Raw genomic sequence first — 26069 nt, forward strand, 5'->3', positions numbered from 1 at the left:
ATGCAATCCAAGGCAGTGATTTCACTAGCAAGGGGGCACTTCCCTGTGAAGCACAGGCAAAAAGCACAATCAATCAGTTTAATGCCTGTGGTAAAGGGTGTCAGCACGCCGGCAGCCTCAGGGGTGCTGTGCTGTTCCCCAGCCTCCTGTCTTCCAGTGGGCAGCTCCATCCTGTGGGCATGGAGAAGGAGGAGGGACCCACCATGGCAATGGAGCGGTTCCCCACTGCCCTCAATGGAGGGCTGCTTTGGGCTGGTTTTGTTGTGTTTTGCTTGAGCTGAAAGAGATGCTTTCCGCCCCTTCCTCCTCCTCTCCAGCGATGCTGATAATAACACAGAGCCTGCACGCTGGGCTGTGTGTGAGAACAAAAGTAATCACGGGGAAATACAGTGCATAGGAATTAAATCGGAAATGCAAGGCCAGGGTTTCCATTTCGGTTCAGCTTCTGTATCATTTCCCATTGAAAAGGATAAACAGGCTGAGCACAAATCAGTTTAATGGCAGCACCTAATGGCAGTGCAATTCCATGTTTCCCGGAGCAAATCGTAGCTCAAGCCCAAAGCGGCGACACAATCCACAGCTCCGGGGCATGGCCACGGAATGGCACAGCCCCAGGATCCCCACTGCCCCTGGAGCAGTGCTGAAACAACCTGGTTCACCGGAGCACAACAGGGCTGGGGATGCTGCTGGGCTCTTCCCTGCCCTATTCCCAGCAGGAAGGAGGCATCCCTTTGGGTGTCTCTCCCATCCCTGAGGTCCTGGAGCAGACCCAGACCCAGTGGGAGCCTGCAGAGCTGTGCCAGGCTCCCCCAGCATGGGCCAGAGAAGGAGGTTTTGATGCTGCTCAAGAACTATGGCCCCAGTTCCCTCCCTTCGCCTGGCTCCTGCACAGCACACTCAGTTAGAGCACAGCTGCCATTCAGTTCTTCCACCTGATCCTCATTCCTGTGCCTTGCTCTGTTGTACCACAGCATTGCTGGCTCAGAAGCGAGCTGCCAGGCCAGGGCTCGCCCATCATATCCCCCTGGCTCCCATTTTGGGTTAGATCCCATTAATCTGCCTCTCTTGCTACTGCTCCCAATCCGAAAGGGCTGCGGGGAAAGGCCGGGGTCAGGTAGGGGCGGGGGGGAGGTTTTCCTGTGCCTGGTTAAGAGCCTCTGCGAGCGCTCAGGGTTTGCTCGCCACCCCCAGGTTGCCTCTGAGGTCTAAATCAGTTGTTTCCCATTTCACACTCGACATCTCAAATCCAAACGAAGAGCTGGAAAGAATAGATCACGTCAAAATATTTCTGCTTCTCCCTCCTACGAGAATTCCCCATCAGAGACCAATCCAATTAAGGTGCTGGTTATGAAATTAACCATAATTACACAAGCGATATTTAATGTTTTGCATTCTGATGAAGAAACAGAATGGAAATGACAAAAAAAGCACTCCGACAACAAGTGGGTCCTACCGAGATAACGGAGAGCAATGTGGGGTGATGGGGAACGCAACAGCGAGGGTGGCAGAGGCACCATGGGAACCAGCAGCAAGGGCAGGGGTGGGTGCTCCCAGGCACATCCCCTGGGGAGCAGTGCTCGGTGTGTCCCCAAAGCAGGGCTCAGCCCAGCCTGGTGGCTCCAGCAGGTATTTTGCCATCTGAGCATCACTGGGGCCATAGGAACCGTGCCCTGGGAGGCACAGCCTGGCCCTGCACCTCCTCACCCCCTGCAGGGACCCTCTGGGACCGTGCCCACCTCAGGACACCAACCCCAGCCCTGAGACAAGGGACACAAGGGCTGCAGTGGGGAAAGCCCTTGGCCTCTGACCAGGACGTGTGTGCGTGCCTCTGGAGCCTGGGAGTCGCGTCCATGTGTGGACATGCGGCCACTGCAGGATGCTGTGGGCACTGGAAGACTCACTGGCTTATGGAAAACATTGTGGAAGAAAACATGCAGGATGGTTAAACAGGAGCCATTTATGTGCCTATAACCAGCAGAATGAGTGAAACCAAGCCAAGTTCCCTGGCTCCTACAACAGGGATGCTGACCTGCTGCCTAGCCTGGCCCTGTGCTCCATTAGGAGATGTCTGGGTGCGGTATGGGGCAAGGGATGGTGGGCGAGGTGTTGGCGATGCCAGAGAGAGGACTGATCCTCTGGTGGGGCTCACAGCAGGGCCCCCCAACATGGCCATGCTGCTGCCAGTGCATCAACGACCCTGCATCCCCTCGCAGGGCAAGGTGGGTTCTGTCAGTCACCTCCCACTGCTGCTCCTGCGAGGTGGGAACCACCTGCGTCTTGGCCCAGCACAGCCCTTGGCTCCAGGGCCGTGGGCCCTGCTGCTCTCAGGGATGGAGGGAGCCTAAAGAGGGACAGGACCCTGTGTCATCCAGCGGCACTCATTCAGTTGCCCGGCTCACGCTGACAATTAACTCAGACACAGCCACCTCAGTGTGCCGGGCTGTGCCGGGGCGCAGAGGCCACGCTGTGCTGCTGACGGTGCCGGGGTCCTGCCCTTCCCGAGCCAGCCCCGCTCCTCTCCCTGCCTGCATGGCCCTGTCCCAGCGGCTGCAGGCTCCAGCGGGCTGTAGGACGTGTCCCCAGCGGGGTCACAGGGAGCTGGGGCACGTGGCAGAGGCACGGAGATCTCTCTCCATGCAGCCATTCCCCTCTGCAAGCTCCAGTCCTTACTCCCCTGGATGGAGAGGGAGAAGGGGATGAAAAATAGACTCGGAAGAAAATTGAGGCCGTGGCCTTCGCTTGGTTTCTGCCTTTATTTTTCTCGGGTTGTTTGATTTGAGTTAAGCGTTTGCAGCCCTCTTCTCTCTCATCCCAGCCTCCCCTGCTACCTAATGAGCTCTTCTGGCTCTTTTCCCACCAAAAGCCATTTCTGCTCATGCTAGGATAAACCCTGCTCCCTTCCCTTCAGCACAGAACGGAGGAGAGCTGCTGACTCAGTGACTGGATGTGTTCACCCTCCCTCGCCATGCTCCGGGCTCTGCCCTCCTCTCACCAGCCCCAAGCTACTGCCATGGTGCTGGGCACAAAGGGGGAGCATGGGGACAAGGAGCTCACATTGGGCTGTGCCACGCAAGGAGAGGCAATGCGAGCCAACAGCACCTCCTGCATCCACCCCAGCACCAGCACAGCCCAAGCAGACTGCCTCAGGGGCCACAGCCAAGGGGGGGACATGGAGAAGAGTCTCCAGCAGCTTCCACACCTGAAGCTTGGCAAGAGTTGGTGGAGCCGCGTTGTCCACCAGGACATCCACAGAGATGTGTGTGCCCATCTCAAGCACAGCCTGCCCTGCCTCGAGGGGGGACACAGATGTCACCCAGTGTCACCCCAGCACCCAACACATGGTGGAACCACAACAGGTTCGGTTGAGCTTTGTAATTCAGCAATTCCACTACAATTACACTGCAATTGTGGCGTTATCATAATGGGATTTCTCAAGCCCTGGAATAAAATTGAAGTTACAGGATTTTATACTTGTTACATACATCAAGCAATATAAACTTCAGCATCATTACAGTGACTGTATTAAGTAGGAGACTCAAGGAACAATAAGTCATTCAGTCATGCTGTTAACCTTTCAGTGATATGAAACAGTGGTAATTAGAGGTATCACAGAGTAATTACGTTATAGGTGTAGAGTAACTGCAGCATGGTTTGGCATTACAGAACTATAACCATTTGTTTTGCAATTAAACCCTCCACAAAAAGGCTTGGAAAACCTGACTCTTCCCTAGGTGCTGCATTCCCCAGCTCCGGCATCTGCTCCAGTCGCTCCCTGACCAGCCCATGGGAGCCCCAGTGAAAGCAGGGGCTGCCCAAGCAGCCGGCGCCACTGCCACAGCCCTGCCAGCTCCGAGGTGGCTGAGAGCTACAGCCCAGGGAGGAGGAGAAGCCCCTTCTCCTCTACGTTCTTAAGGTACCGAGCCAACGGGCTCCAGGAAGGAGCCCGGAGCCGCACACAGAAGGCATGGCAAGGGGGCTGTGGTGCTGGTGTGGGGCTGGGATGGGTTGGGCAGCGCAGGCAGCCCGGGTAGGGTCCATGCAGCCCCGTGCAGTCACAGCTCCACGGCCATCTCCAGCAGGCGTGAAGGTCAGGTCAGGGCTGCTGCAAGTGGCAGAGCAGCGAGCAGAGGGTTAAGGCTGGCAGGAGGCTCGGACGGGGATGTGGAAGGGATTTCATTCCAGAGCCCGGCTCCGGTAGGTGGTGCAGGGGAAGGGGAGACGAAGAGAGAAGGGAGAAGGGGATCTGCGGAGTGGGGCTGCTCCTGGGCATGCCCAAACTGCCCTGTCCCTGCGGGCAGAGACCCCAGCATGGGCTGGGGGCTGTCAGCGGTCCCTGCTGCAGGCCAGCACGGAGGGTCTCTTATTGGAAAGGGCGTTTGCTGTGGAAGGACCACGGATGGCAACTGCTCGGGTGGGAGCGACAGGCAGAGAGAGGCAGCAGAGCCTGGGCTTCACCAGCCAGCATCCAGCATGCACCCGCGGCGGGGAGACCTGGTCCCACCCGTGCCCACACTCACCCGCTGTCCCTCCCGCCTACTGCACCTCGCTTTCACAGCACCCACACTCCCACTTCTCCTGCGAGGCGGCACCCCCAGCCCCTGGAGCAAACCATGCCTCTGCCCTCCGCTCGCACTATTTATACACCCAAGGTGAAAAACCCAATAACCTACACACGCTATCAGGGAGCAACAAGCAACGGCACTGCCCGGGAGGGCTCCCGAAGCCCTTCTGGCCAGCAGGCTCCGGAGCATCCCTGCAACCCTGGCTGCCTGAGAAGTCCCTTCCACATTAACCCCTCCTGTTTTCTGCCAGACCCAAACCGAGGGCTGAGCCCGCGCTGGCAGCCTGACCCACCCCCCCCCCCCCAGCCCCCGCGGCCAGCATCTCCTGTTCTCTGTGTGTGGGGCTGAGCTCAAGTGGGGGGGGGCCCTTCAGGGTCTCCAGAACTCCCCTGGAACCTGAGGGATCATCCCACCCAGCAGGAACTGCCCACGGCCCCCGACTCACCTACCTCCAGGCTGGGGGGCTGGTGATGGAGAGGTGAGCCCCTGCCATGGAAAATCACCCCCCATGGCTCCTGCCTCCCGCCCGGTCACTCAGAGCTCTGCCTGCCCGTATTTAACCCTTCGCGTTTCTGCCTTGGGCATAGGGAGAGGGACGATTCCTCCTCTTGAATTAACCCTCGCTGGCTGGGGGAGCTGGGCACTGCCCGCTTGAGGCTGATCTCCCTGCTCCCCAGGCAGCGCTGTCCCGGCCATACCCTACCTGAATTGCAATCTGCTCCAGAGCGGCTAACTCATCTGCTTAACTACCAGGGGAGGAGGAGGAGGAGAGCTCCCACATCAGGATGCAGCTCTGCGCTCGCCTCAGCGCCACCGAGCCCCAGCCCATCACCGGGAGAGTCAGTCCCGGGGGGCCGGGACCCCAGCCCCGGGTGGCTGGAAGCTGCCGATTCCCGCAGGGGCTGGAGCAAGGCAGGGAGCCGGGCAGGGCATCAGCAGAGGGGAGCCGCCCAGGCAGAGCGGGGCTGGAGGGCTCCAGGCCCCGGGGCACACGCTCGCCTCCAGCCCCACGCCCCGCAGTCCCCGGCCCCGCTGCCCCTCCGCGCCCGGCGGTGCCCGCTCCGCTCCCCGCCACCCGGCCCCGCTCCCGCGGCACGCACACACACACACGCACACACACACACGCACACACACACACACACGCAAACACACGCACACACACACGCATACACACACGCATACACACACACACGCACACACACACGCATACACACACACACGCACACACACACACACACGCACACACACACGCACACACACACACACACGCAAACACACGCACACACACACGCATACACACACACACGCACACACACACACACACGCACACACACACACGCACACACACACACACACACACACACACACGCAAACACACACACACGCGCATACACACACGCGCACACACACACACACACACACACACACACACACACACGCACCGGCCGTGCCCTCTCCTGTGCACGCACTAAGTTCCCCCGAGCACCAGCGCCGGTCCGGCCCGAGGGAGGGGTCGAGGACAGAGCTCCCCCCCCCGGCTCCCCCTCACCGCCGGTACCGCCAGCCCCGGTTCCCCCCGCCGCAGCACCCCCGTCTCGCTCACCTGCATCTCATTCTCGCCGGCGATCTCCTTCGGTCAGAAATGGCATCTCCCCTGGCCGCCCCCCCCCGCCAAACCCTCCACCTGCAGTAACGCAGCTCCCCCTCTCCGCAGCGACAGCTCGAGAGGCGGCGGCGCTCCCGGGTCCGAGCCGCTCCCCCCCACACACCCCTGCAGCCCCGAACCTCGGTCCGGGCACGGGGCCGCTGCGGGGCCGCCCTAGGGACGCTCGGTCACCGGCTGCCTCCGCTCCGCACCCGCCGTGCGGGGGGCGGCGGCGGCGCTGCGGGGCGGCGGTGGCGGCATCGCCCCAGCGCGCTTGGCACGGCCCGGGCTCCGCTCGCCCGCTGCCGCCGGCCGGGTCTGCCGCGGCGGGGCCGGGCTGGGAGCCGCCGCCGCTCCGGCCCCCGCCTCCCCTCCGGGAGGAGCCGCCGGCGGGCGCGGGGCGGTGCGGGCACGGGAGCGGCGGCGGCAGCGCCAGTCCCCTCCTCCCGCCGCCTCCCCCGCTCCAGCGCGGCGAGGGGCGGCCCCCCGGGGGCTGCGGGACGGGGCTCCCCGCGCCCCGCTACCGGCGGTACAGGGAGAGCGGAGCCGGTGGCCCCCGGCACCCCGCGCGGTCCCTGTCCGCCGCCCCGCGCTGCTCGCAGGGGCTGGGCTGGAGGAGGGGTGCCGCCGGTGGCCCCTGCTTCAGTGCCCAGCCCTGCATGAGCCTGCGAGGGAAGGTGCCGGGCTGCCCGGGGGAGGGGGTGTTCAGAGCGCTCCGTCCCACAGCAGGTACCTCTGCAAAGCGTTTTGAACCTCTGCTTTTCACTGGCACCCCATCCCCGCCCCGACACATGGGAGGAAAAGGGCTGTAAGGGGGGAACACCCCTGATATGGGCCCTAGTGGTCCCGAACGCCTCCTTGGAGGCTTGGTGCATGCTGAGCTGGTGGCATCTCATTCAGGGCTAAGTGCACGACTTCCCGAGGGCTGCCCACTGCTTCACCCCCTTCCATAATGGACACTGATTTATCGAGCAGCATTAGCAGACTTGCCCAGCCCTGGCTCTTCCAGCAGCAGCTGGTTTCTCCAGCAATAATGGACACAAACTTTGCTTCTAATATGCATTTCCCCCCTCCTGCTTCCCCTCAGCAAGCCTCTTCCCACTCTGTCCTGCTTCTGCCCAGCTGTCCCCTGCCACGGGCCAAAGTAGACAGAACCAAGGCAGCTGCACCAGCGCCCTCCACATCGGCACCAGCCCCTTTGTTGAGTCCCATGGGCCTTCCCTTGGACGGCTCTTGCAGCCAGTGGGAGCTTTTGAAGATGATGGCTTGGCCTTCCTCCACCAGCCATTAACCAAGCTCAGGGATGGAGATTCCTATGCAGAGCATCCCTCTGGGCAGGCCTCCCTTCCTCCCTCCTGTGAAAGCAGAGCTGCGTGCTCAGCCCAGCTCCTCCTGTGCAATGGCAACCTTCCATCCTATGCCCGTGCCTGCCTGCCCTGGAGCACCAGAGCCCAGGGGCTGTCCTGAAACCATGTCCCTGCATGGGCTGCGAGCAAAGGCAGGGCGCAAGCCCCTCTCTGCACTCACACAGAGCCTGTTGCTTCCCTGGAGCTCGCACTGGAGCGTGTTCTCCTCCTGCCCAGCACACGCAAGCTTCAGAGTGGGGCAGCAACAAACAAAAAGCAGGCACAGCGAGCTCGCCAGCTGAGGGCTGAATCACTCCAGCTCCCTGCTCCCGCTCGCCATTCCTGCCCATTCCCAGGCTGCCGCCTCTCATCCCGCCGGCGCAGACCCCGGCTCCCCTGGGGCAAAGGATCTTTGCGGCAATAAACAGCAGAGGGGTGACAGCGAGTGTGTGAATGCCCGGCGTGCTCCGCTCCTCACATCGAGGAAATTCAGCCTGGCCCCTCTCAGTGGTCCTCAGACCTTTACTGAGTGCAAATCGATGCCTCTTATTATGGCTATTTCAGCGATGCCATCGATGTTAATAGCACTTCACAAACACAGACAAAGCTTGCAATCTGAATGCGGCCAGGAAAAAAACACAGAGGACAAAAGACAGGCTAAGAGCTCTGAATGCTGTTTCTAATGCTCCCCCCCTCCATGGTTAAAGCCCCAACAAGTGCAGGGCACCGCGTATTCAATGCTGACACTCCAGAGTAATTCCTGGCATTGTCTGGTGTGCGAAGGGGAAATTTCACCTCAGCCCTTCCACAAAGATACGGTGAATCCGCTATGCAAGCAGCACTGGTGGCATGCGAGCGCGATGCTATGCGCTGCCTGGAAGCAGGGGGCCTTCCAAGACCGTCTTTCCCACCTCCGTTCCGATGCTGTCCCCACCCCGGCGGCGCGGCAGAGGACGGGGCTTGGTTTGCAGAGCAGAGATGAGCTTTCTGGCTGAGATGGCATCTGTGCACGCCCTGACAGGGGCAGGTCCGGTGCAAAACCTGCCCTTTCCGTCACCTCTGAGTGTGATTCCTGACTTGGGCAGAAAGGAAGCATCGCTTCTTACCTGCTCTGCCAGCTGGGCACAGGGGCTCCAAGGCCCTTATCCACGGTGCCGGAGTTTAAGAGGAGCCGGTACGTTCAGTCTCCTCCAGGAGCTGTTTGGGCTTTTCCCTTCCTCCACAAGCAGAGGGGTAACTCTCACCCCACCTCAGGGACAACACTTCCTTACCCAACAGCCCCAAGGGCACCTCAGGCAAAGGCAGATCCCGGCAGTAATAAACCCTGCTGATCCCAGCAGGAACTGCACTGGCTCCCTCCTGAAAGCCCCAAAGGCTCCCCCATTTCTGCGTTTACCGACCTGTCAATCGTGAGCTCTGTGCTGGCAGATCCCCTGTGGCCTCCCTGCCCCTAAATGATGCTCCAGGGCTGGAGCAAGCCATCGGGGCAGCTTCCCAGGAGCAAGGCTGAGATCCCTAAGGACCAGTGAGCCCCATGGCTCGCCCCGCACAGCACTGGAGGCACAGATCTACCTGGGACTGTCAGATTGGCCCCAGCTCTTCTGGGCCACCACTGGCCAGCATCTCACCACCACAGACTAACACCAGGACTGAGATCATCCCACATGCACAGGGTAGCACAGCACACCCTTAACATATGGCTGATATGAAGGTGAGCAGCAACGCAGCTCAAAGGTTTATATCGTTACCTGGAAAGAGAGCATCAATGGGACATTAGAAAAAAAGAACAGGATAACTGGGAGCCATCATTCCTGCTTTTGTTGCGGGACATTCAGAGTTAAGGGTGAGCTTACTGTCAATGCCTCTGAGGTGTAGTACAGGTGGCAGGGCTCTGGGCAGAGCCAGAAGTACACAACCAAACCCCACTGGAAGCGCTGCCCTCTCCTGCCCCACTAACAGCCCCTACCTATTTGCAGCTTCATTCCCTTCTCCCAACAGCTGGAGACCAACTCCAGCCACTGTGTGAAGCCACGAAGATGCACTCAAATGGGCCAGCCTCCTTGCAGCATGGAGTGACTCAGAACAAGGGGCTCCATGCCCCCCCCGTGCAGCCCCAGGCTGCAGGGCACACCGCAGGGAGCAGCTCAGCTCACAAGCCCTCCTCAAACATTTTCCTCTTTGAAACCTGCAGGGAGCAGCCAGAACATTTGGGTGTCCATCTGCGGGGGCTCATCCCTCAGACAGATGCTCCAGCTCTTTGCCACTGCCATCCTCAGATGATAACAGGCTGTGGCAGATGGTTCCCTTCTGTTGGCAGGAGGCAGGAGTTTATCCCTGCTCCGAGCTCCTTCCCAGAGAGGCGGCACCTGCACACATCACAAGGGACCGAGCCCCTTGCCCGGGCAACGGGAGCCAACCTGCCCCTCTATGGGGCTCTTTATCTCTCTTGGTTTTGGTGCACATGTGCAGGAATCCCACAAAGGGTCCAGGAAGAGCTGTGCTGGCAGGAGAGAGATGGATTTTAATTACTCCCATTATTATTATAGTTCCTTTTCTTTCAGATTTTCACACTTTTGTCGTAACAAGCTGAGCTGAGAAAATACGTGCAAATGCCAGGCTGAGATAAGATGTACCACATCTTGAAGTACTGCCAGCACCAGCTCTGGGAACACCAGATCGGCTGTCTGCCCCTCCAGCCTCCTCCCTTTGTCAGCAAGGACAGAGAGGGATCTGCACGGGCTCTGCCCCTGCGCACCCAGAGAGGAGGGTGCCTCGTGTCCCCCTGGGGCTCCTCCTTCCTGCCCAGTCCTAACCAGTCCTTGGAGAAGGCAGCTGTAACCTCCTGGCTGTAGGGATGGGGAAGGAGAGGTGGTGTGGGTGCCTGGTGCTGGCCCTGCACAACACAGCCCTCTGCCCACCCCGGGGATGCAGCAGGACCTGGGGATGTCTGAAAGCCCCTGGCTGCTGTGGGTGCAGTCACAGCAGAAACGTGCTCCCACATCACATGTGCTTTCTTCCTTGGAGGTGGTGACATTTCGGGGTGCGTGCGGGGGAGTGGGATGGAGGGGCAACACAGGATATTCCTGCTCCCCCGTCCCCACAGCCATCTGGATGTGTACTGATGCCTCCTCACAGCAGGCTGAGTCAGTCCAGTGGCTTCTCATTATCAGCTGGAGGGAGTCCAAATCCTGCATTGTAGGGCTGCTCCTGAGCGAAATTGAGGATCGTTATCAAGCATCATCATAATGGTTTCTCTCTGTATGTCTTGTACAGCTCCTTGCCCTGGTCAGCTGATTGACTTGGAGCAGAAGGAGGCCATGTACCAAAAATCCCTCAAGCACTCCTTGGGACTGCTATGGCTGGAGCCATGCGATGTCCCCATTGAGGGTGATCCCAGCGCTGTCCCCAGCACAGCCTCGCTTGCTGGGAGGCTGCAGCCTCTCCGGCAGCAGCAGCCACACAGCCAAGCCCACGTCCAGGCATCTCTGCTCAGCTGAAGCAGGGTGAGAGGCAGGAGATGCCACGCTCGTGCCTTGCCCATCTCAAACATGACATGACCCCCATGATGCTCCAGAGAACAGGCAGAAAGAGGAGAAAACCTTTCTGGAGGCCCCCTCAAGCGGGTGCTGCTGAAGGGGACATGAGCTGCTGGTGCACAGGGGCTGCCCCAGCTCAGCTCAGCCAAGTCTCTGCCAGGGCACTGCTGCCACCCCATCCTGTTGAAGCTCAGGGCACAGAAATTAGGTCTTGCTAAGAAATGCTCTGCTGCAGAGAGAGGCCACATGTCCTGATGTCAGCCTGACTCAAGTGCCTCATAGCTTCAATGCTCTGTCAAGCAGCCTGAACACGCCACGGGAAGGGCTACAGGAAAAGGCTCTATTAAATTCTTAAGCTCATTGACACATATACAGAAGGTATTAATAATATCAAGCATCTCAGCTGTTGTAGCCCACATCCAGAAGATGAAAGATAATTTCTGGGACAAGGAAGTTATGACAGTGAGAGCTTTTTAACAGCTTGGTGTAAGAATAGGAACCACACAATGGGACAAAGGGTGATGATTAAAGATCTTCGCACAAAGGAGAGAGGGGCTGGAGACAGCGCAGAGTGTAGAGGACATGAGAGTCGTGTCAGATGCCCACGCAGAGGATGAAGAAGCTGTGTTGGACAAGGAGGACGGGAAGGTGGTGCGGGATGTCCCGCTGGGGCTGACTCACAGATGCTTGGCAACTAACAGAAAGGGGTCAAGGTGCCTGGGGGGGATGAAACGGGCTCCTCACCTTGAAGTCTAGAAGAGGTTTGCAGCCAGCCTGGCAAGGGGTGCAGGGAAAGGGGATGCTGGGGAGAAGGGAGGGAGCTGAGCTGTGCTGGAGCCTGGGCAAGCACATTGGAAGGGCAAGGGGTGGTCTGGCATGGAGCAGGCAGAGGAGGGAACTCTGCTTCCCTAAGGCCAGAGCTGGAGAAGTGGAGGCAGCGGATGCAGCACCCAGATACCCTGGGAAGTGTAATCGTCACTAACATCCTTATGCACACATACATGCTCCCCTAATGTACACGGCACATGTAAACAGCCTCCTAGTGACATTTGCACGCCCAATTACATCTGCGTATCATTGATTTACATGCACAGCTGGAGAGCAATTAAAACACTGGAGCCTGCTTTGCACGTTCCCAGGGCCACGCCGTGACCCCACACTGAGGACAAAGAGGACCCTGGCCTGGTCCCCTACGCTTCCTGCCTTTGGATCTCCCTCCCCTGCAGCGGCATGCGTGGTGAGCTCACACCAGTGCCCTCTCCTGCACCTCCCTCATCTTCAGCAGCCCCAAACCCAGCCACAACGTTTGCTGTTTGCTCAACTCCTGTCATAAGTGACTGGCGCCTCTCCAAAAAGGATTAAAAGCAGGGAGTGAGAAACATAAAAGCTCATGTAATTATGTGCAAAAAGCCCCTTAATAATTTATAGAGGGAGAGGGTAAATATCTTCGTGTGTTATTCAAGTGTAGCTCATTGTCCCGTTTGGCTTATACCCAGAGTGCACGCATCACAGGCTTTATCCGGGAGGCTGTTTTGCCTTTAATACCTTTCATAAATTATTGACTTTATAAAGAGGAAAGCAGGTGTCATGTCGCTCCTATAAACAGCTTGTTAGTTAAAACTAACAAAGGTGGGAGCAACAGTTTCCTCTTGCATTGTCTAGCTCCTCTCCTGCTGCCCCTGCTGTCATCTGCGATGCGGCGCAGACCCCAAACCAGGGCAGAGCAGTGGCATTTGGGTAAAATCCTGAGGTCCCAGGGAAAATCAGGAGCCCTGGCTGCAGAGATGGGCTGGGGCACCCCTGCCCTCTAGCTTCGTGAGACCTGCTTGTGCCCTTGGTGCAGGCTGAGGAGGGCCTGAGCATGGAGAGGAGAGGGTATCCGGCTCCATGCCCTGCTGTGGCATCATCAAATCATGGAATCAACCAGGTTGGAAAAGCCCGTTAAGCTCATCCAGTCCAACCATTCCCCATCACTGCCAAGGCCACCACTAACCCACGGCACTGAGGCCTCATCTCCACGGTGTGTGAACACTTGCAGGGACGGTGACTGCAGCCCTGCCCTGGGCAGCCTGTTCCAATGCCTGAGCACCCTCTGGGGCAGGAATTGTTCCTCAGCTCCATCTAAACCTGCCCTGGTGCAGCTTGAGGCTGGTTCCTCTTGTCCCATCCCTTGTTCCTTGGGAGCAGAGACCGACCCCACCTCACTACCTGGAGGTCCTCTCGCCACGTCACCCATGTCTCTCCCCATCTCCATCAGAGCAGGGCCAAGCCGCGAAGGCTGCTCCTGGGTGCAGGGATTTGGTTGCAGGCTGGGTGGGGGAAGCACAGCACCTCCCTGGGCTTTTTGCTGAGCGAGGCAGGGTGTTAGAAGGCCGCCTCTAAAAACAGCCGACGTGTGACTGAGTCAGGCAGCGCGCATCTGCGCGAGGGAGGCAGCCCGAGCGCCCGCGCACAGGAAAGCCAATGTGCCAGAGCACCCACACAGCCTCCGCGACCCATCCAGCCCATGCAGACCCCCCCATGCATGCCGTGACCCCCTGGGTGCAGGCTGGGTCCTCCCCTGCACCGTGGGACGGGGCGCAGCCACCACGCAGCGCTGAGGCGCAGCAAGCGGGCGCTTGGGGAGCAGCTGGTTCGGAGGCTCCGCTTTCACACCCATGAGAGAGTCACTGCAGCGATGAACCCCCACACGCACCCTCTCCAAATATAATCCATATGCATTAAAAAGCAGAGACGGAAAGGGGAGCCATCAGAAGTATTTTAAACAGAGTTTCAAGCTGGTGCCAAATCCGGGTGGATATACTGCAATGCAAAGAACCCACACAGAAAACGTCGCTGCGGTGAGGCGCCAGCATCCCCACGGCTACGGCATGGCACGGCACAGAGACAGGGATGCACGGAGCAACCCAAGCTGCTTCAGTCCATGACTGCCAGCAGCAAGGCACGTTTGAGCCGCATGATGAATGGTGGACCCTTGAAGAAGACCCAGCAGGGCCTTGCAGGCATGGGAAACGGGAACTAAAACTATTGATAATCAATTAACTCCTTCAATTACAGAAGCCTAATGAGGTAGCACAAAGTCAGCTCTAATGAACATCAGTTTAACAGAGGCGGTTCCTCAGGGTTTTTGACTCAATCTTCCCAAGGTAGGAAACACTGCAAAAGTACCAAGCAATTAGTGTCACGTAATGAACACCCATTGTTCGGCAGGGCTGAGAGGTCACAGGTAGCGTGTGACTGTCACAGTACAGGGCGTCCCTGATCCCTGCGACAGGTCCTGCCCTTTGCCCATGGGTCCTCAGCACGGTGTCCCACCAGCTCCAGGGGGGCCTGGGAGGTGGCTGTGCTGCGGCAGCACGGAGCTCGTTTATCCCAGCAGAGCGCAGGGGTCCTCGGGATGCTGCCGGATGCATCAGCCGCTGTAAGGTGAAGCGGGTGTCACAGGGCCCAGCGCTCCCCTAGAGGCAGCTATTTTTTCCTTTGCTTCGGTGACAGCAGCGTAAGTGACAAAACAAATGTCACTGCCCGCCGGCCGCATCCTCCCTGGAAACCTGCCGGGTCCCATGGAGCGCACAGGGAGGGTAATGGAGGGGAGATGCTGCCCCCCCCCAGCAAAGCATCATCCCAAACACTGCGCCCATCACAGGGGCAAGCTGTGCCAGGGGGAATCCCGGTGGAGGACAGCGTGGCTGTCCTTGCTCAGTGGGACACTGCTGATCCGGAGCTGGGGATCTCCCGCAAAGCCGGAATCCCGGCGGTGCCATCCCATCGGAAGGCGCAGCGCTGCACCGACTGCGCTGGGGAGGGATTTACATACTAAGGAGCCTCCAGCGGAGTAAAAGACGACCTAACATCTATTTTGGGTCTGAAAGCCAAAGGCTCTATTTCAAATCCGCTAATCAGGTGAGAATACAGCAACCTCATGCGGAGTGGAGCTGGAAGGAGGGGGAGCCCCCGGCTCCTGGCAGTGCTCCCCACTCCACAGCCAGGTCCCCACAGGGCTGGAGGGGCCTTTATAGCAATGTGGCCCCACTGCCCCATCAGCACCAACCAGAACTGGGCTTACAGGGGCGTCCAAAGCTGAACCAGAGCACAAATGCTTTGAAGAAAGTAAAGAGGGAGGGAAAAATCCCCCCCACATCTCTTGGGTCTGATCGCTGCTCCAAGGGGTGCAATGTGTGGGGCAGCCCCAGGGCAAATGTTCCCTTGGTGCAGCTTGGGGAGAGTGTATGGAGGAGATGGGGAGCCTGGAAGCCATTCCTGCCCTCCCTGTGCAGAGCTAGGTCAGAGCTTCATGGGAGGAACCCAGGGGTCTCCCAGGATCACTGGTGCTGGCCAGGATAAGCCAGAAGGAAACTGCAAGGCAGTGGGTTGGAGGAAGAAGATGAGGGAGGTAGATACAGGTAGGGAGGAGAACAGCCTCACATGCCTGGTACTAGACCCATAGGAAAATCTGAATCTGGGAATCTCCAACTCCCACGAGCAACTTAACTGAGACCAGTGTAACCAGCAACTGCCCCCAGCTCTTACCAGTGTGACAGCACCGGCTGCAGATGGAACCTTGGCAGGGTATCGGACCCACTGCTCACACGGACCTAAGGTATACCCAGGGGATGGTGCCCTGGCCTGGCTGCCGGGCAGGGGTGCACCTCTCCCCTCCAACCCTGCCAGTGCCCATGCTCCCTGCAGCGTGGAGGGGATGCGGGCGCTGGTCCTGGCTGGCGTCCCCAAACCATCTTATTGTAGAATCAGGGAACCAACCAGGCTGGAAAAGACCTTCAAGCTCATCAAGTCCAGCACTGCCAAGGCCACCACTAACCCATGGCACTGAGGGCCTCATCTCCACGCTGTGTGAACATTTGCAGGGACGGTGACTGCAGCCCTGCCCTGGGCAGCCTGTTCCAATGCCTGAGCACCCTCTGGGGAGGAATTGTTCCTCAGCTCCAGTCTAAATGGCCAGGAAAGGTGCTGAGAGTGGGTCTCAGGAGTGTGAAATGCCTGGGGAGGTGCAGCGCAGGCTGTTGTGCAGAGGCTGCTCCAAGAGCAGGTTTCATTAACAGCCACGCAGCTCCAGGCACTGGAGATTATTCCCGTCTCATTTCTTGTTTGGTCAACTTATTCAAAGACTATTAATGGATTAACTGAAATTCTTACGATGCTGGAGCAGCTTCTTCACAGGGGCTTTCGGGAGGTGGAAGGGCAGCTCCCATGTTACCCTGGAGCGAGCAGGAGCGAGGAGAGGCGCAGGGTCCTGGCAGCAGCAGCTCTCTTCTCCAAAGCTGGCAGTGCTGCACAGAAGCAGCGCTGTCTGGAGGGCAGCACATCAGAGGCTCCAAGCCACGTGGGCCCTCCTGCCTTCTTCCCCCTCGCATCTTACGCTCTGCAGCTTCTGGGCTCCGTTTCATGGGGTTTGGGGACGCAGGGGACCGAACCCAGGCATGTGGGAAGTCTTCCCACAACCTTCTGTTGCCACGTCCTCCTCCCCGCAGGCGACTCCCACCGGGGTTGTCGCTCTGATAAGCTCTGATTCCTTGTCCCAGAAGGTCCCATGGCCATGCCCTGGTCTCCACGCAGCCCACGGATAAGCAACCCCACAGCATCCCCTGTTTTCCTGGGCACATGTGGCAGAGTCTTCCCCCTTCTCACCCCCTTCCCCATCAACTGGCAAAGCCCCAGCGGTTTCCCCCAGAGAGCATGTGGTGATACACAGCATAAAACTACTGCAGATAATTAAAGGATTGAGCGGGGCATTGGAGAAGAGCAGGGAGCTTGCAACATCCATAAATAGCTCGCCCTGCCGAGCTGATTAACTCCTTGCTTGTTCTTGCCAAAGTGCAGACCCCAAAGGGATGGTGCCTGTGCAGGAATAGGGGTGGAAAGTTCAGGAGCGTATTTTTAAACCATTCAAGCCGCACTCGGGCTGAGTGATGCGTTATTGCCTGTGTGTGTCACTTGAAATGTCTCATGAATGCAAGGGGGAAGGGAAAAAAAGCACCGTTCTGCCTCTCTAAACTCCCACCCCTCTGCTCCTACCCAAATAACGTCAGGCTAGAGCTGACAGGCGAAAGCAAAGCACTGCAAGGGAAGGCTGGTTAAAAGCAGCATGAAATGCTCTTCTCTGGCAGGAAGAGGACTGGTTGGCGGGGCTGGGCACAACAACAGTGGGGAAGCAGGGAAGAGCCTGCTAGAAGAACACCGGGGTCCCCGAGGAGGGCCCAGGATGGGCAGTACACCTCCGTTCCTATTGGAGATGGTGTCCTTCATCTCCGATGGCAGCAGATCTGTCCCAGTCCATAGGAATACTGGATGTAGAGTCAGTGGTCCAAGGACAGCAGAGAAGCAGGGTTAACTCGTCTTGACCATTGCCCCAGGAGCACAGGAGGCACCAACCCATGGCTCACCCCTGTTAGTGCACGCTGGGTCAGAACAGGATGGCATCACCTCCATGCCACAGTGCGGGGGGACTGGCACTTGGTGACAGTGACAGTGTGCCTGTCCTCAGGGCTGGCAGCCAGCCTCAAGCTGTGGCTGGAGACAGAGATACCGAAGAGCCTGACAAGTGGCTGGAGCCATGGCGAGATACAGTGGGACAGAGGGAAAACAAACCAGAAAGTGGGAAATCATTCCTCTCCTAAATGATGCTGATGTAATTAAGCAGCACAGGCTTTATGAATGATACCATCTCTGCCCTCGAAACACATCATTACCTCTCTCTGGTACAGCAGTACTTTTAAATATATATTTCCTCTTTAAATGCCAGAGGAGAAGGCTCTGTGGCTGGGATGCTGGGATCCGTTGCTAATCACATCTTATTTCACCCAGTGGCAGGGATGCGTTTGGTGGGGAGCTCTGGCTCTCCTGCACGCACACCTCTGGTCCCAGCTACCGCTGCACGCTTCTCCCCTTCTTCTCCTCCCTGCCACCAACGGAAGCGATGATAGAGCTGAACCTGCATCCTCCAACCCCAGAGGGTTTGAGCTTCCCCATGCCCAGCCTGCCTGAGATGCCAGTGCTGGGGTACCCCCAAAATCCCTTGACCCAAGCTATGTGAGCCCCTCCCATGCTGTTTTCCTTAGGAGAACATCAGGGAGAAGAGGTATTTCACCAGCTGCTGACGTGAGCTGGTTTTCCCCCCTCTGGCATCCTCCCCATCCCAGCGGGGTCTGGGTGATGCCCTCACTTTAGGTGCAATTCGAGTTCTTCTGTTCCCAGATAACTCCCCCAGGCCATGCCACGTCTGCCATGAGTGCTCCCCGCAACAGATTAGAGAGGCCCGAGCGAGAACGAAGGGCTTTTGTGCTAGAAATTGAAAGTTGATGGAGTGTGTCATAGGAAAATGACAACAACCTACTGTACCTCGAGAGACAATTATTTTTCCCTCATTGGAAGTGATTGAATTTCTCCATCAGTGACACTACTAATGTCGTCAACACCAACAGCTCTCTTAAGGAAAGGCTCTTTCTCAGCTGTGGAACTGAGATTTCCTCAAAGCTGCTCTTTCCTCCCCTCCCTGCTTCACTCCTTGCTCTTTTGCAGGACGTGCTCAGCTCATGGCCAGCCCAGAGAGCAACTCATCGGTCACATTCGCCCTCCCTCCCCATCCCTGTGGCTCACAGATGCACCCCTCCATCAGAGCTGCTCCTCCACACTCTTTCTGAATATGCTACGGCTGGAAATGACAGAGTTGAATCACGTCCCTTCCCTGGGATGGGCCATAGCACTGCTATCTGCATTACAGCAGAGGGGCCGTGCTCGCCTGGCTGATGTATGGACCCCGAAGAAGCTGGGAGACACAATGCCCTTTCTAGAGATGGGGAAAAGGGTCAGGCTGCCCCTCTGAATGCTGTGGGATTAGAGGTTCATACAGACCCTGCACCCTGGAGCGCTCCCTGCAGACCTGGAGCACCATGCTCAGGCAATTCCAGCCTCCTCCACCATCACCTTCAGTGTCATGGACACTCTGCTGGTGATGGACACTGGCCTGGGGATGCCCTGCAGCAAGTGGGGCTCATACCAGGGTGAAGGGATCAGCGCTGCTACCCAAAAGCCCTTTTTCCAAGTACATCCCATAGCATCAACCTGCACTGTGCAGCTGAGGCTCCTCACAAGCCTTATCCTTCCTCTCCACTGAGGACCCTGGGGAGCGCAGGAAGGTGCCACCACACCGCTCACAGGTCACTGCCTGCCCCGTGCTGGTGCTGGGCAGGGAAAAATCCCACCTGGAAGGACAGGGAGGGAGATGCCACGTCGAGGCGAGCAGTGAGGCTGGCAGGCAGGCCTGTCACCCTGCTCTGCTCTGCTCTGGGGGTGCCACACAGGCTTGGGGGTAGAAACACGCACGCTCCGGCGGCTTTCAGCGCCACAGATGTTGTGTGGGTTGGGAGCACATATGTTAGATATACACACATCTACGCGTGTGTGCGTATATATATACACAGACATGTATGAGAGAGACGATTATAGATACAGATTTACATATATAATCAACACCAGAAATTACTGCAGGGTTTTTAAGACAGCAGAATCAGCCCCAGATATCAGAAAATGCCTATCTTTATCTCTACCCCCTCTGCTTGTGCCTTTGGTTAGGCTGGTGAACGCCACGTGCCACAGACCCAGCTGGGAAGGGTGCTGGAAGGGTGCTGGGGGGGCAGGATGGGTCCTGGGAGAGTGCTGGTGAAGCAGGGCTGCTCATCTCCCACACACTCTGCACAGTATCCCGGGAAAGAGCAAAGCATCCTCCCAGGCCTAGAGCCATGCACAGGGTGCACTGGTACCTAAACCCTATAGCCTGAGAGGGAACCCGAACACAGCCCGTATCCATGAGCAAGGCAGGTTCATGGACGAACTATATCACTAATGGAGAGAAAAGGCCTCTCAGGGGCAGGATTAATCTCCTTCCAAGGTAGCTGCCTGACAGAGGCCAGATGAATTGTGCCTGGACCTGCCTTTTTTTCTCCCCACTGTCTATAAATGCCATGCACCCAGGGGGCTCGGAGCAGGTACCTACAGGTGAAGCAATTCCAAGTAGGCAGCCACTGCTCCGGATCAACCCTGGAGTAGATCCATCTGCAGGCAGCACAGGGAGGCAAGCACACCGCCCTGATCAGGGTTTGGAACCTTGAGATTTGTTCCAGCCACATGGCTCGGCTGTTAGAAACTTATGACCGCTCCAGCTTGGGAAGTGAGACTTTGCCATTCATTGTACCACATAGCCCCGAGCAGTATCACCCAGCTGTAAAGTACTTCGCAGCTGACTCAATGTCACATTTAAGTGCTGGGTGCATCAGAATTCAGGATGCTTCAGAAAGGTTATGTAAACCATTACATCAAATCCTGGGAGAGTTATTAAGGTGTGCGGCAGAGCATGGGAGAATGGGTGATTATCTCACAGCAGTGCTATGGAACCAACACGAGCGATGTCCAGCTTAAGGATGTAACTCATTCTCCTTACAAGCAGCATTTTGTTTTCCCCTAGTGCTTCTTAAAGAAGAAGGAGAGAAATCTGTCCATACCAAAGAATTCCCTATTCTGGAACCAGCACTGGGGAGATAAGAAGGTCTGGAAAATCAAAGTTTCTCTCTATTGGAAAAGTCTTCCATTCCCCCACTCCCTCCTTTATGGAATGTCGTATTTTAAATTCAGTGTGGTCTATTAACTCCAAATGTATATTCATCTGAACTCGTGCCTTTGAGGGCTAGGGGGAGGACTGCATGGTTAACTTTGGAGTTACCTGCTATGGACTCTTGAACCTCTCAAAAGTACGTGGGCTCCCCAGGGAGGTCCTCAAGTCTGCAGCGCTTGTCTGCAAGGACATGAAAGCATCTGCAGGGGCCTGCAACTCCTCAGCGTTTGGAATGGACCCAGCCAGGTTGAAAGGCATTAAGAAGTCTTTAGAAGCAGCAAATGCATTTTGTAAAGCCCAGAGCCGATCTGTTCGGGTTAAATAACAGTAAGAAACTTGTGGGGACAACATGAGTGCTTTGGAAATGGCAGGCTCGAAGCAGCCAGCTGAAGGAGCTCTGTAAGTCAGCAGCCATTGTGGTGCTGTGAGAAAGCAGCCCAGACATGCTGATTACACAAGTACCACTGGTGGAGGTCCTGCAGCATCCTGCCCGGAGCATCCCCCACGTGGCAATGCTGCCTCGTCCCAGGAAGAGCCACCAAAACCACAGAGACTGCTAAAGCTGTCTTGTAGATCTCCTAATCCCACAGGATTTATATCCCCCATCTCCATGTCAAGCAGCCTACATCCACCTCTGGGTGAACCACTGGGATGTCCCTTTGCGCACCAAACAACAAGGGATGATCCTTCCTAGACTGACCCCTACCTAGCACATGGTCCTGGACCAGCAGCTCCCTAACTGTGGTCCAGGACCTAGGCATGGGTCTTGGCGGATGCACGGGGATGCTGCACGGGACACATGGGCTGTGCCTGCCCAGCCTCGTGAATGCACACTCACACTCGGCCCCTTGCACAAAGGAGAAAAGCATCGCTGAGTAATTCCTGGACTAAACGGGCGGTGTGAGCAGCGCTGGGTGTGTAATAGAGGGTTCAGACCTGTACTTGCGCTGCTGTCACCCCCTCTGGTGGGTTATGAATGTAGTACACGCCACTGGCATTTCAACACTCATTTCCATTTTGCTGTGTATTCAGCTGTGTGCAATCGTGCCGGGGCTGAACAAGGGGGCAGTGACTCGGAGGTGGGCTCCAGCAGCGCCTGGGCACTGCCCGGGCTGAGCTGCATGACAGAGCTGGGGAGAAGTGCCTTTAAATAGCACAGTGCTGCTCCTTCAAGCCTAAAAGCACTGCTATTGAGTGAACCCTGCGCAAGCCCGGGACACCGGAGGTGGGCTTGACCAGCTGTGCCCATGGGAACGGTGCTGAGGGTCCCAGTTGTACTGGGACCAGAGCTGGTCTGTCATGAGACGGGGTTGTTACAGGTAGCTCTAAACCCTGCGAAGTTATATAGGTAACCCAAAGCCTGCAGAGAAGCTGCAGGGGGATGTCTCCTCCCCTGAAGGTGGTGGCGGGGGAGCTGTGCCCATGGGATGCTGTGAAAACGTGTCTGGGCTGGAGCCAGTCTTGACCTGCTCTGTGCATAAAAGGAGCCTGGTCTCTTGGGCCCCCGGCTGGCACCTTTCACTGATGTTAACATTCATTTAAGAGAAATAACAAAAACCCCCAACGTGGGCTAATTAGCTAATGACATTATTTTGGCCTGATGTGCCATATAATTAAACAACTAATAAACGGCAAGAGTCCTGTGCTGCTGAGCCTCCTGAGTCAATACCGCGCTATTACCACGCTGTAATTGAGTTTACTGAGAACCTCAGCAGAGACGTCCCAGAGCCCATGCGAGGAACGGTATTGAAATAGCCACCAGAGACCCACCTGCTGGATAAAGGAGAAAGACAAATCTTTTAATCTACTCTACAGCCCCAAGTCACACACGGAGAAGACAAGTTTGTGCTTCGCGCTGTAGTAAATGCATCTGCTCCAGAGGAAGGTACACGCAACCGAGGGCTGTGGGAGGGGGTACATGTGCAAGAGCTGCCATGGCAGCAACAGAGGCTTCCTGGGCTCCGGGGAGGGTGGGAGTAGGATGCAGTGTGGCTTGTCCTCACTTCTGCAGGAACGCTTCCAAAAGTCTATTTCCTGGTATCCAGAATGTTTAAATTTCTCCATCAAAAAGGTGCATTTTTAGTGTATTTCTGGTGAAAGAACCCAAAAAGCACATCAGTGGTACTGAAAGGGCTCAGGGGCGGCTTAAGGTTTCCTCCCAAAGCCCTGGCCTTCGGAGACCAAGCACCCCAACCTAATGCTGTGCCAGCTGTCTGAGAATGGGTCAGGAGCTGGATTTGGGGCTGCAAAACTCCCTTCTGTTTTTTTTAGCGCTTGTAGGACAGGAGGAGAGGAGTGGGTTGGCAACCGCACTCCCACTTGAGTCATGAAGCACCCGCAGATGTCTCGGTATCATTTGCTGTCGCTGGGGCAGGGCTCCTCAGAGGCAGTGCTGTTCTATGGGCACGCTGCAAACCAGATGCGATGAGCACACGACCTTTGTGTGCACCCAGAGCCCCCGCTCCAGTCCTGCAGCGCCCAGGCTCACCCGCAGCGTGCAGCCCTGCTCCCAAGCCTGTGTCCTCACGTGCCCCTCGTGCTCTTCCTCCTCACCTCCCTTCTCTGGCAATGCCAGGCAAGAGGCTCCTATCTCCCGGCCGCGCTCGGGCTGAGCCTGAAAGCTTCGCCGTGGCACAGCAGCATCTGTCATCCCAAGGCAGAGGCACAAGCCTCTCGCACTGTGCCGCTGTCAGGTCCCTGCACGGCAGCAGCGGGCAAAGCCCGAGTCCTGCTGGCAGGCAGCAGGCTCCTCGATGGGAGCCTCCTGGTGACAGTGCAACAGGAGGACAGGGCGATGCGAGGGATGGGCACTGCAGCTGCATAGCCAGGAGCCAAGGCAGCGCTCTGGGGACCTGTGCTCTTCACATGGGGTGGGACAGTGGCTGCAGCTCCGTAGGTGCAGCCCATATCTGGCACCCATGTTCCACACTAGAAATGGGGCCCAGATAGAAATGCAGCAGGAGCCTGGCCAGGAAGCCCCATCCCAGAGGTTGCAGCCACAGCTGGTGCAGCCTCAGAGCTCCTGTTGAGCAGTGCTGCTCTGAGCAGGGCTCCCAGCACCCTTGGCCCTGGCACCCTGGCTCAGTTTCCACCCGCATCTTTCTATAGACCTGTGGCTCGTTCCCATCATGCAGAGCTCCTCAGGAAAAGGAGACTGGAGAGTGAATGATGAGGGAGCCCAAAGGGAGCACTCTCAGCCTTTACTCCCAGCTTCGGCTTAGCGCAGACCACATCATCGTGAGCTCTGGGATCAAACCCACAAGGGTTCCCTCACCTAAACCCACTGTCAGTATTTAAAACAGACACACAGCTCTGACTTCAAGAGTGCAGTTTGGAAGCAGTCTAAGCTTTGGTGCTGGTGTGTGAGGAGCCTCCAGCCACCTCATTACAGTGGGAGAGGGATGACGGCCAAGGGATAGAATGATGATGAGTAACAGGGCTACCTCAGGAGGAGCAAATCACATGCTTGCAGAAGGGCAGGGAGCGGGTGCCGACCAGCCCCATGGCTGCAGAGGCTTGGGGGAAGAGAGGGGCATGCAGAGGCTCAGCGACAGCAGAGCTGCTGCTGACAGTGAGAGGCAGCTCCTGTCGTTAGCATGAGCCAGGCTCTGCCAACACAAACACCGAGTGCTGAAAACAAGATGTGCGGTCGTGCGTCCCTGCCGTCAATCAGCGGCGGCTCCGGCTCCATCTGCGATGGAGGAGGGCTCCTGGTTCCACTGAAATCACCCCATGTGGAACTGCCCCACTAGGGCCTGGCCAGGGGAGGAGGTGGGAATGTGCCCTGTCCCCATGGCTGCTCAGGGAAAGCCACCCCTTGCCCACTACCCTCCCATGCCCATGGGGAGGGACTAAGGAGAAACATCTGCTGCTGCTGTGCGAGGCTTGGAGAGGTGCTTGTGCGCAGAGCAATTCCTGCACTCGAGCACTGCTCACAGAGCACCCGGAGCCATGCTGAGCACAGGCAGGGTGTACCGGTGCGGACCTGACCCTCTGCGGCGGGGCCACTGCCTGCAGGCTGCAGCCCATGGGACAGCCTTGTCCTGGTGCCAGCAAAGTGCCTCAGCAGCAACAATGGGGTGCACAAAGACCTTCCCCAACTCTGGGGTGGACACGGTGGTGTGACCCCAAGGGCTGTCCCGTGCCACACACAGCAGGAGAAGACACCCAGACCCCAACCTGCTGAGGTGTCTCCTCCTGGGGAAAACAGGCTGTGAAGAGTGGGTGAGTTGCGCACCCAGCACTGGTTGGAGGTGGTCCCATGGGATGCCCCCCATGGCAGGGCAGCATCCAGACCCCCAAGGCATCACCCCCCCCCACCCCAGATAAGGCTCAGCACTGGTTTCCTCCCCCTGGGCCAAGTTTCCCTCTGTGTTGTGAATGCAAAGTTCAAATCCAGTCACTGCTCCCACACCTCATCTGCCAGGACAGAAAGCTGGTGCTGGGCATCACCTTCCCTTGGCAAGCACTGGAGCAGCCCCACCAACATGGGGATCTGCACTTCCTTGGCCACCTAAAACTCTATGTGCACGTAATGATCCCTGGGGAGCTTCCTCAGGTTCCCCAGAGCCCAACACCCAAAGCACAAACGTCCACCCCCTGCTCCCACACCTAAGGTGCCAGCGCAGAAAGCTGGTGCTGGGCATCACCTTCCCTTGCCAAGTCCCTGCGCCTTCCCTTTTGTCTCTCATTTCTGTGCTGACATTTGGAAGGAAATTTGCTTTCCTCCTTGAAGCACAGAAATCCATGCCCAAAGAGCACTCGGGCCCAAAGAGCTGAGAAGACAAACATATTTGGACGTGTGATTTCACAGTCGCTACGTTGATAGCTTTCAGAGGCCGGGTCCTGTCCATCAATTACCCGCAATGTGCATTCAGACGTGATATGGGAGAACAAAACCCGACTCATTAGAGGGGAAGAGAGGTGAGTGAACACCAAGACTGGTTAAACAGAGCAGCTCACATTGAAGGAGCTAAGGGAGGTATTTCTCTCCTGCTCTCTTTCCCCACCCCAGCACAAGATGAGGAGATCCACCACAGCCACCTTTCCCTGTTTTTTTGGCCAAGAGGTGCAGCACAGAACGGAATCTGCAGAAGAGACTTTGAAGCAGAGACATTTCGAATGGGATTTTTAAAGCTATTCAGGCCCATCTCTTCCCTCTGGCCTGCAGGTACTTAGGAACGCTTTGCACATAAAGAATTATTTGTCTAATACATCACGTTAGAATGCGAGATGACATATCCAGGACAGACTTTTGTAGAAAGCAGTTTTAAAAGCAGAGTTTTAGCAGTCCCAGGAGGGACTGGGGCACGTAAGGCAAGCGGTGGAAGCAGCAATGACTCTGTTCCACCTAGA

The 26069-nt window shown here is 57.3% G+C and overlaps 2 protein-coding genes across 5 annotated transcripts in view; one reads left to right on the forward strand and one right to left on the reverse strand.

Moving 5' to 3' along the window:
- The window catches only part of PSTPIP1 (proline-serine-threonine phosphatase interacting protein 1), a 469822-nt gene that overhangs the window by 402406 nt on the left and 41347 nt on the right, over nucleotides 1-26069 (forward strand). The window lies entirely within an intron of this gene.
- LINGO1 (leucine rich repeat and Ig domain containing 1) overlaps nucleotides 1-26069 on the reverse strand; it is a 149989-nt gene that overhangs the window by 10513 nt on the left and 113407 nt on the right. Inside the window, exon 1 of one of the 4 annotated variants that reach the window (XM_061447292.1) lies at nucleotides 6166-6449. The exons of the other annotated variants lie outside the window; for them this stretch is intronic. Within the exon in view, the coding sequence (XP_061303276.1) occupies nucleotides 6166-6171 (6 nt within the window). The 5' untranslated portion in view covers nucleotides 6172-6449. Of the gene's footprint in view, nucleotides 1-6165; nucleotides 6450-26069 lie in introns of those variants that run through there. 4 annotated transcript variants of the gene reach the window in all.

Source organism: Pezoporus flaviventris, unplaced genomic scaffold (genome assembly GCF_033815535.1).
Source record: "Pezoporus flaviventris isolate CSIRO_AGI_PZ_B2104156 unplaced genomic scaffold, CSIRO_AGI_Pfla_v1 ptg000006l, whole genome shotgun sequence".
Lineage (NCBI taxonomy): Eukaryota > Metazoa > Chordata > Aves > Psittaciformes > Psittacidae > Pezoporus > Pezoporus flaviventris.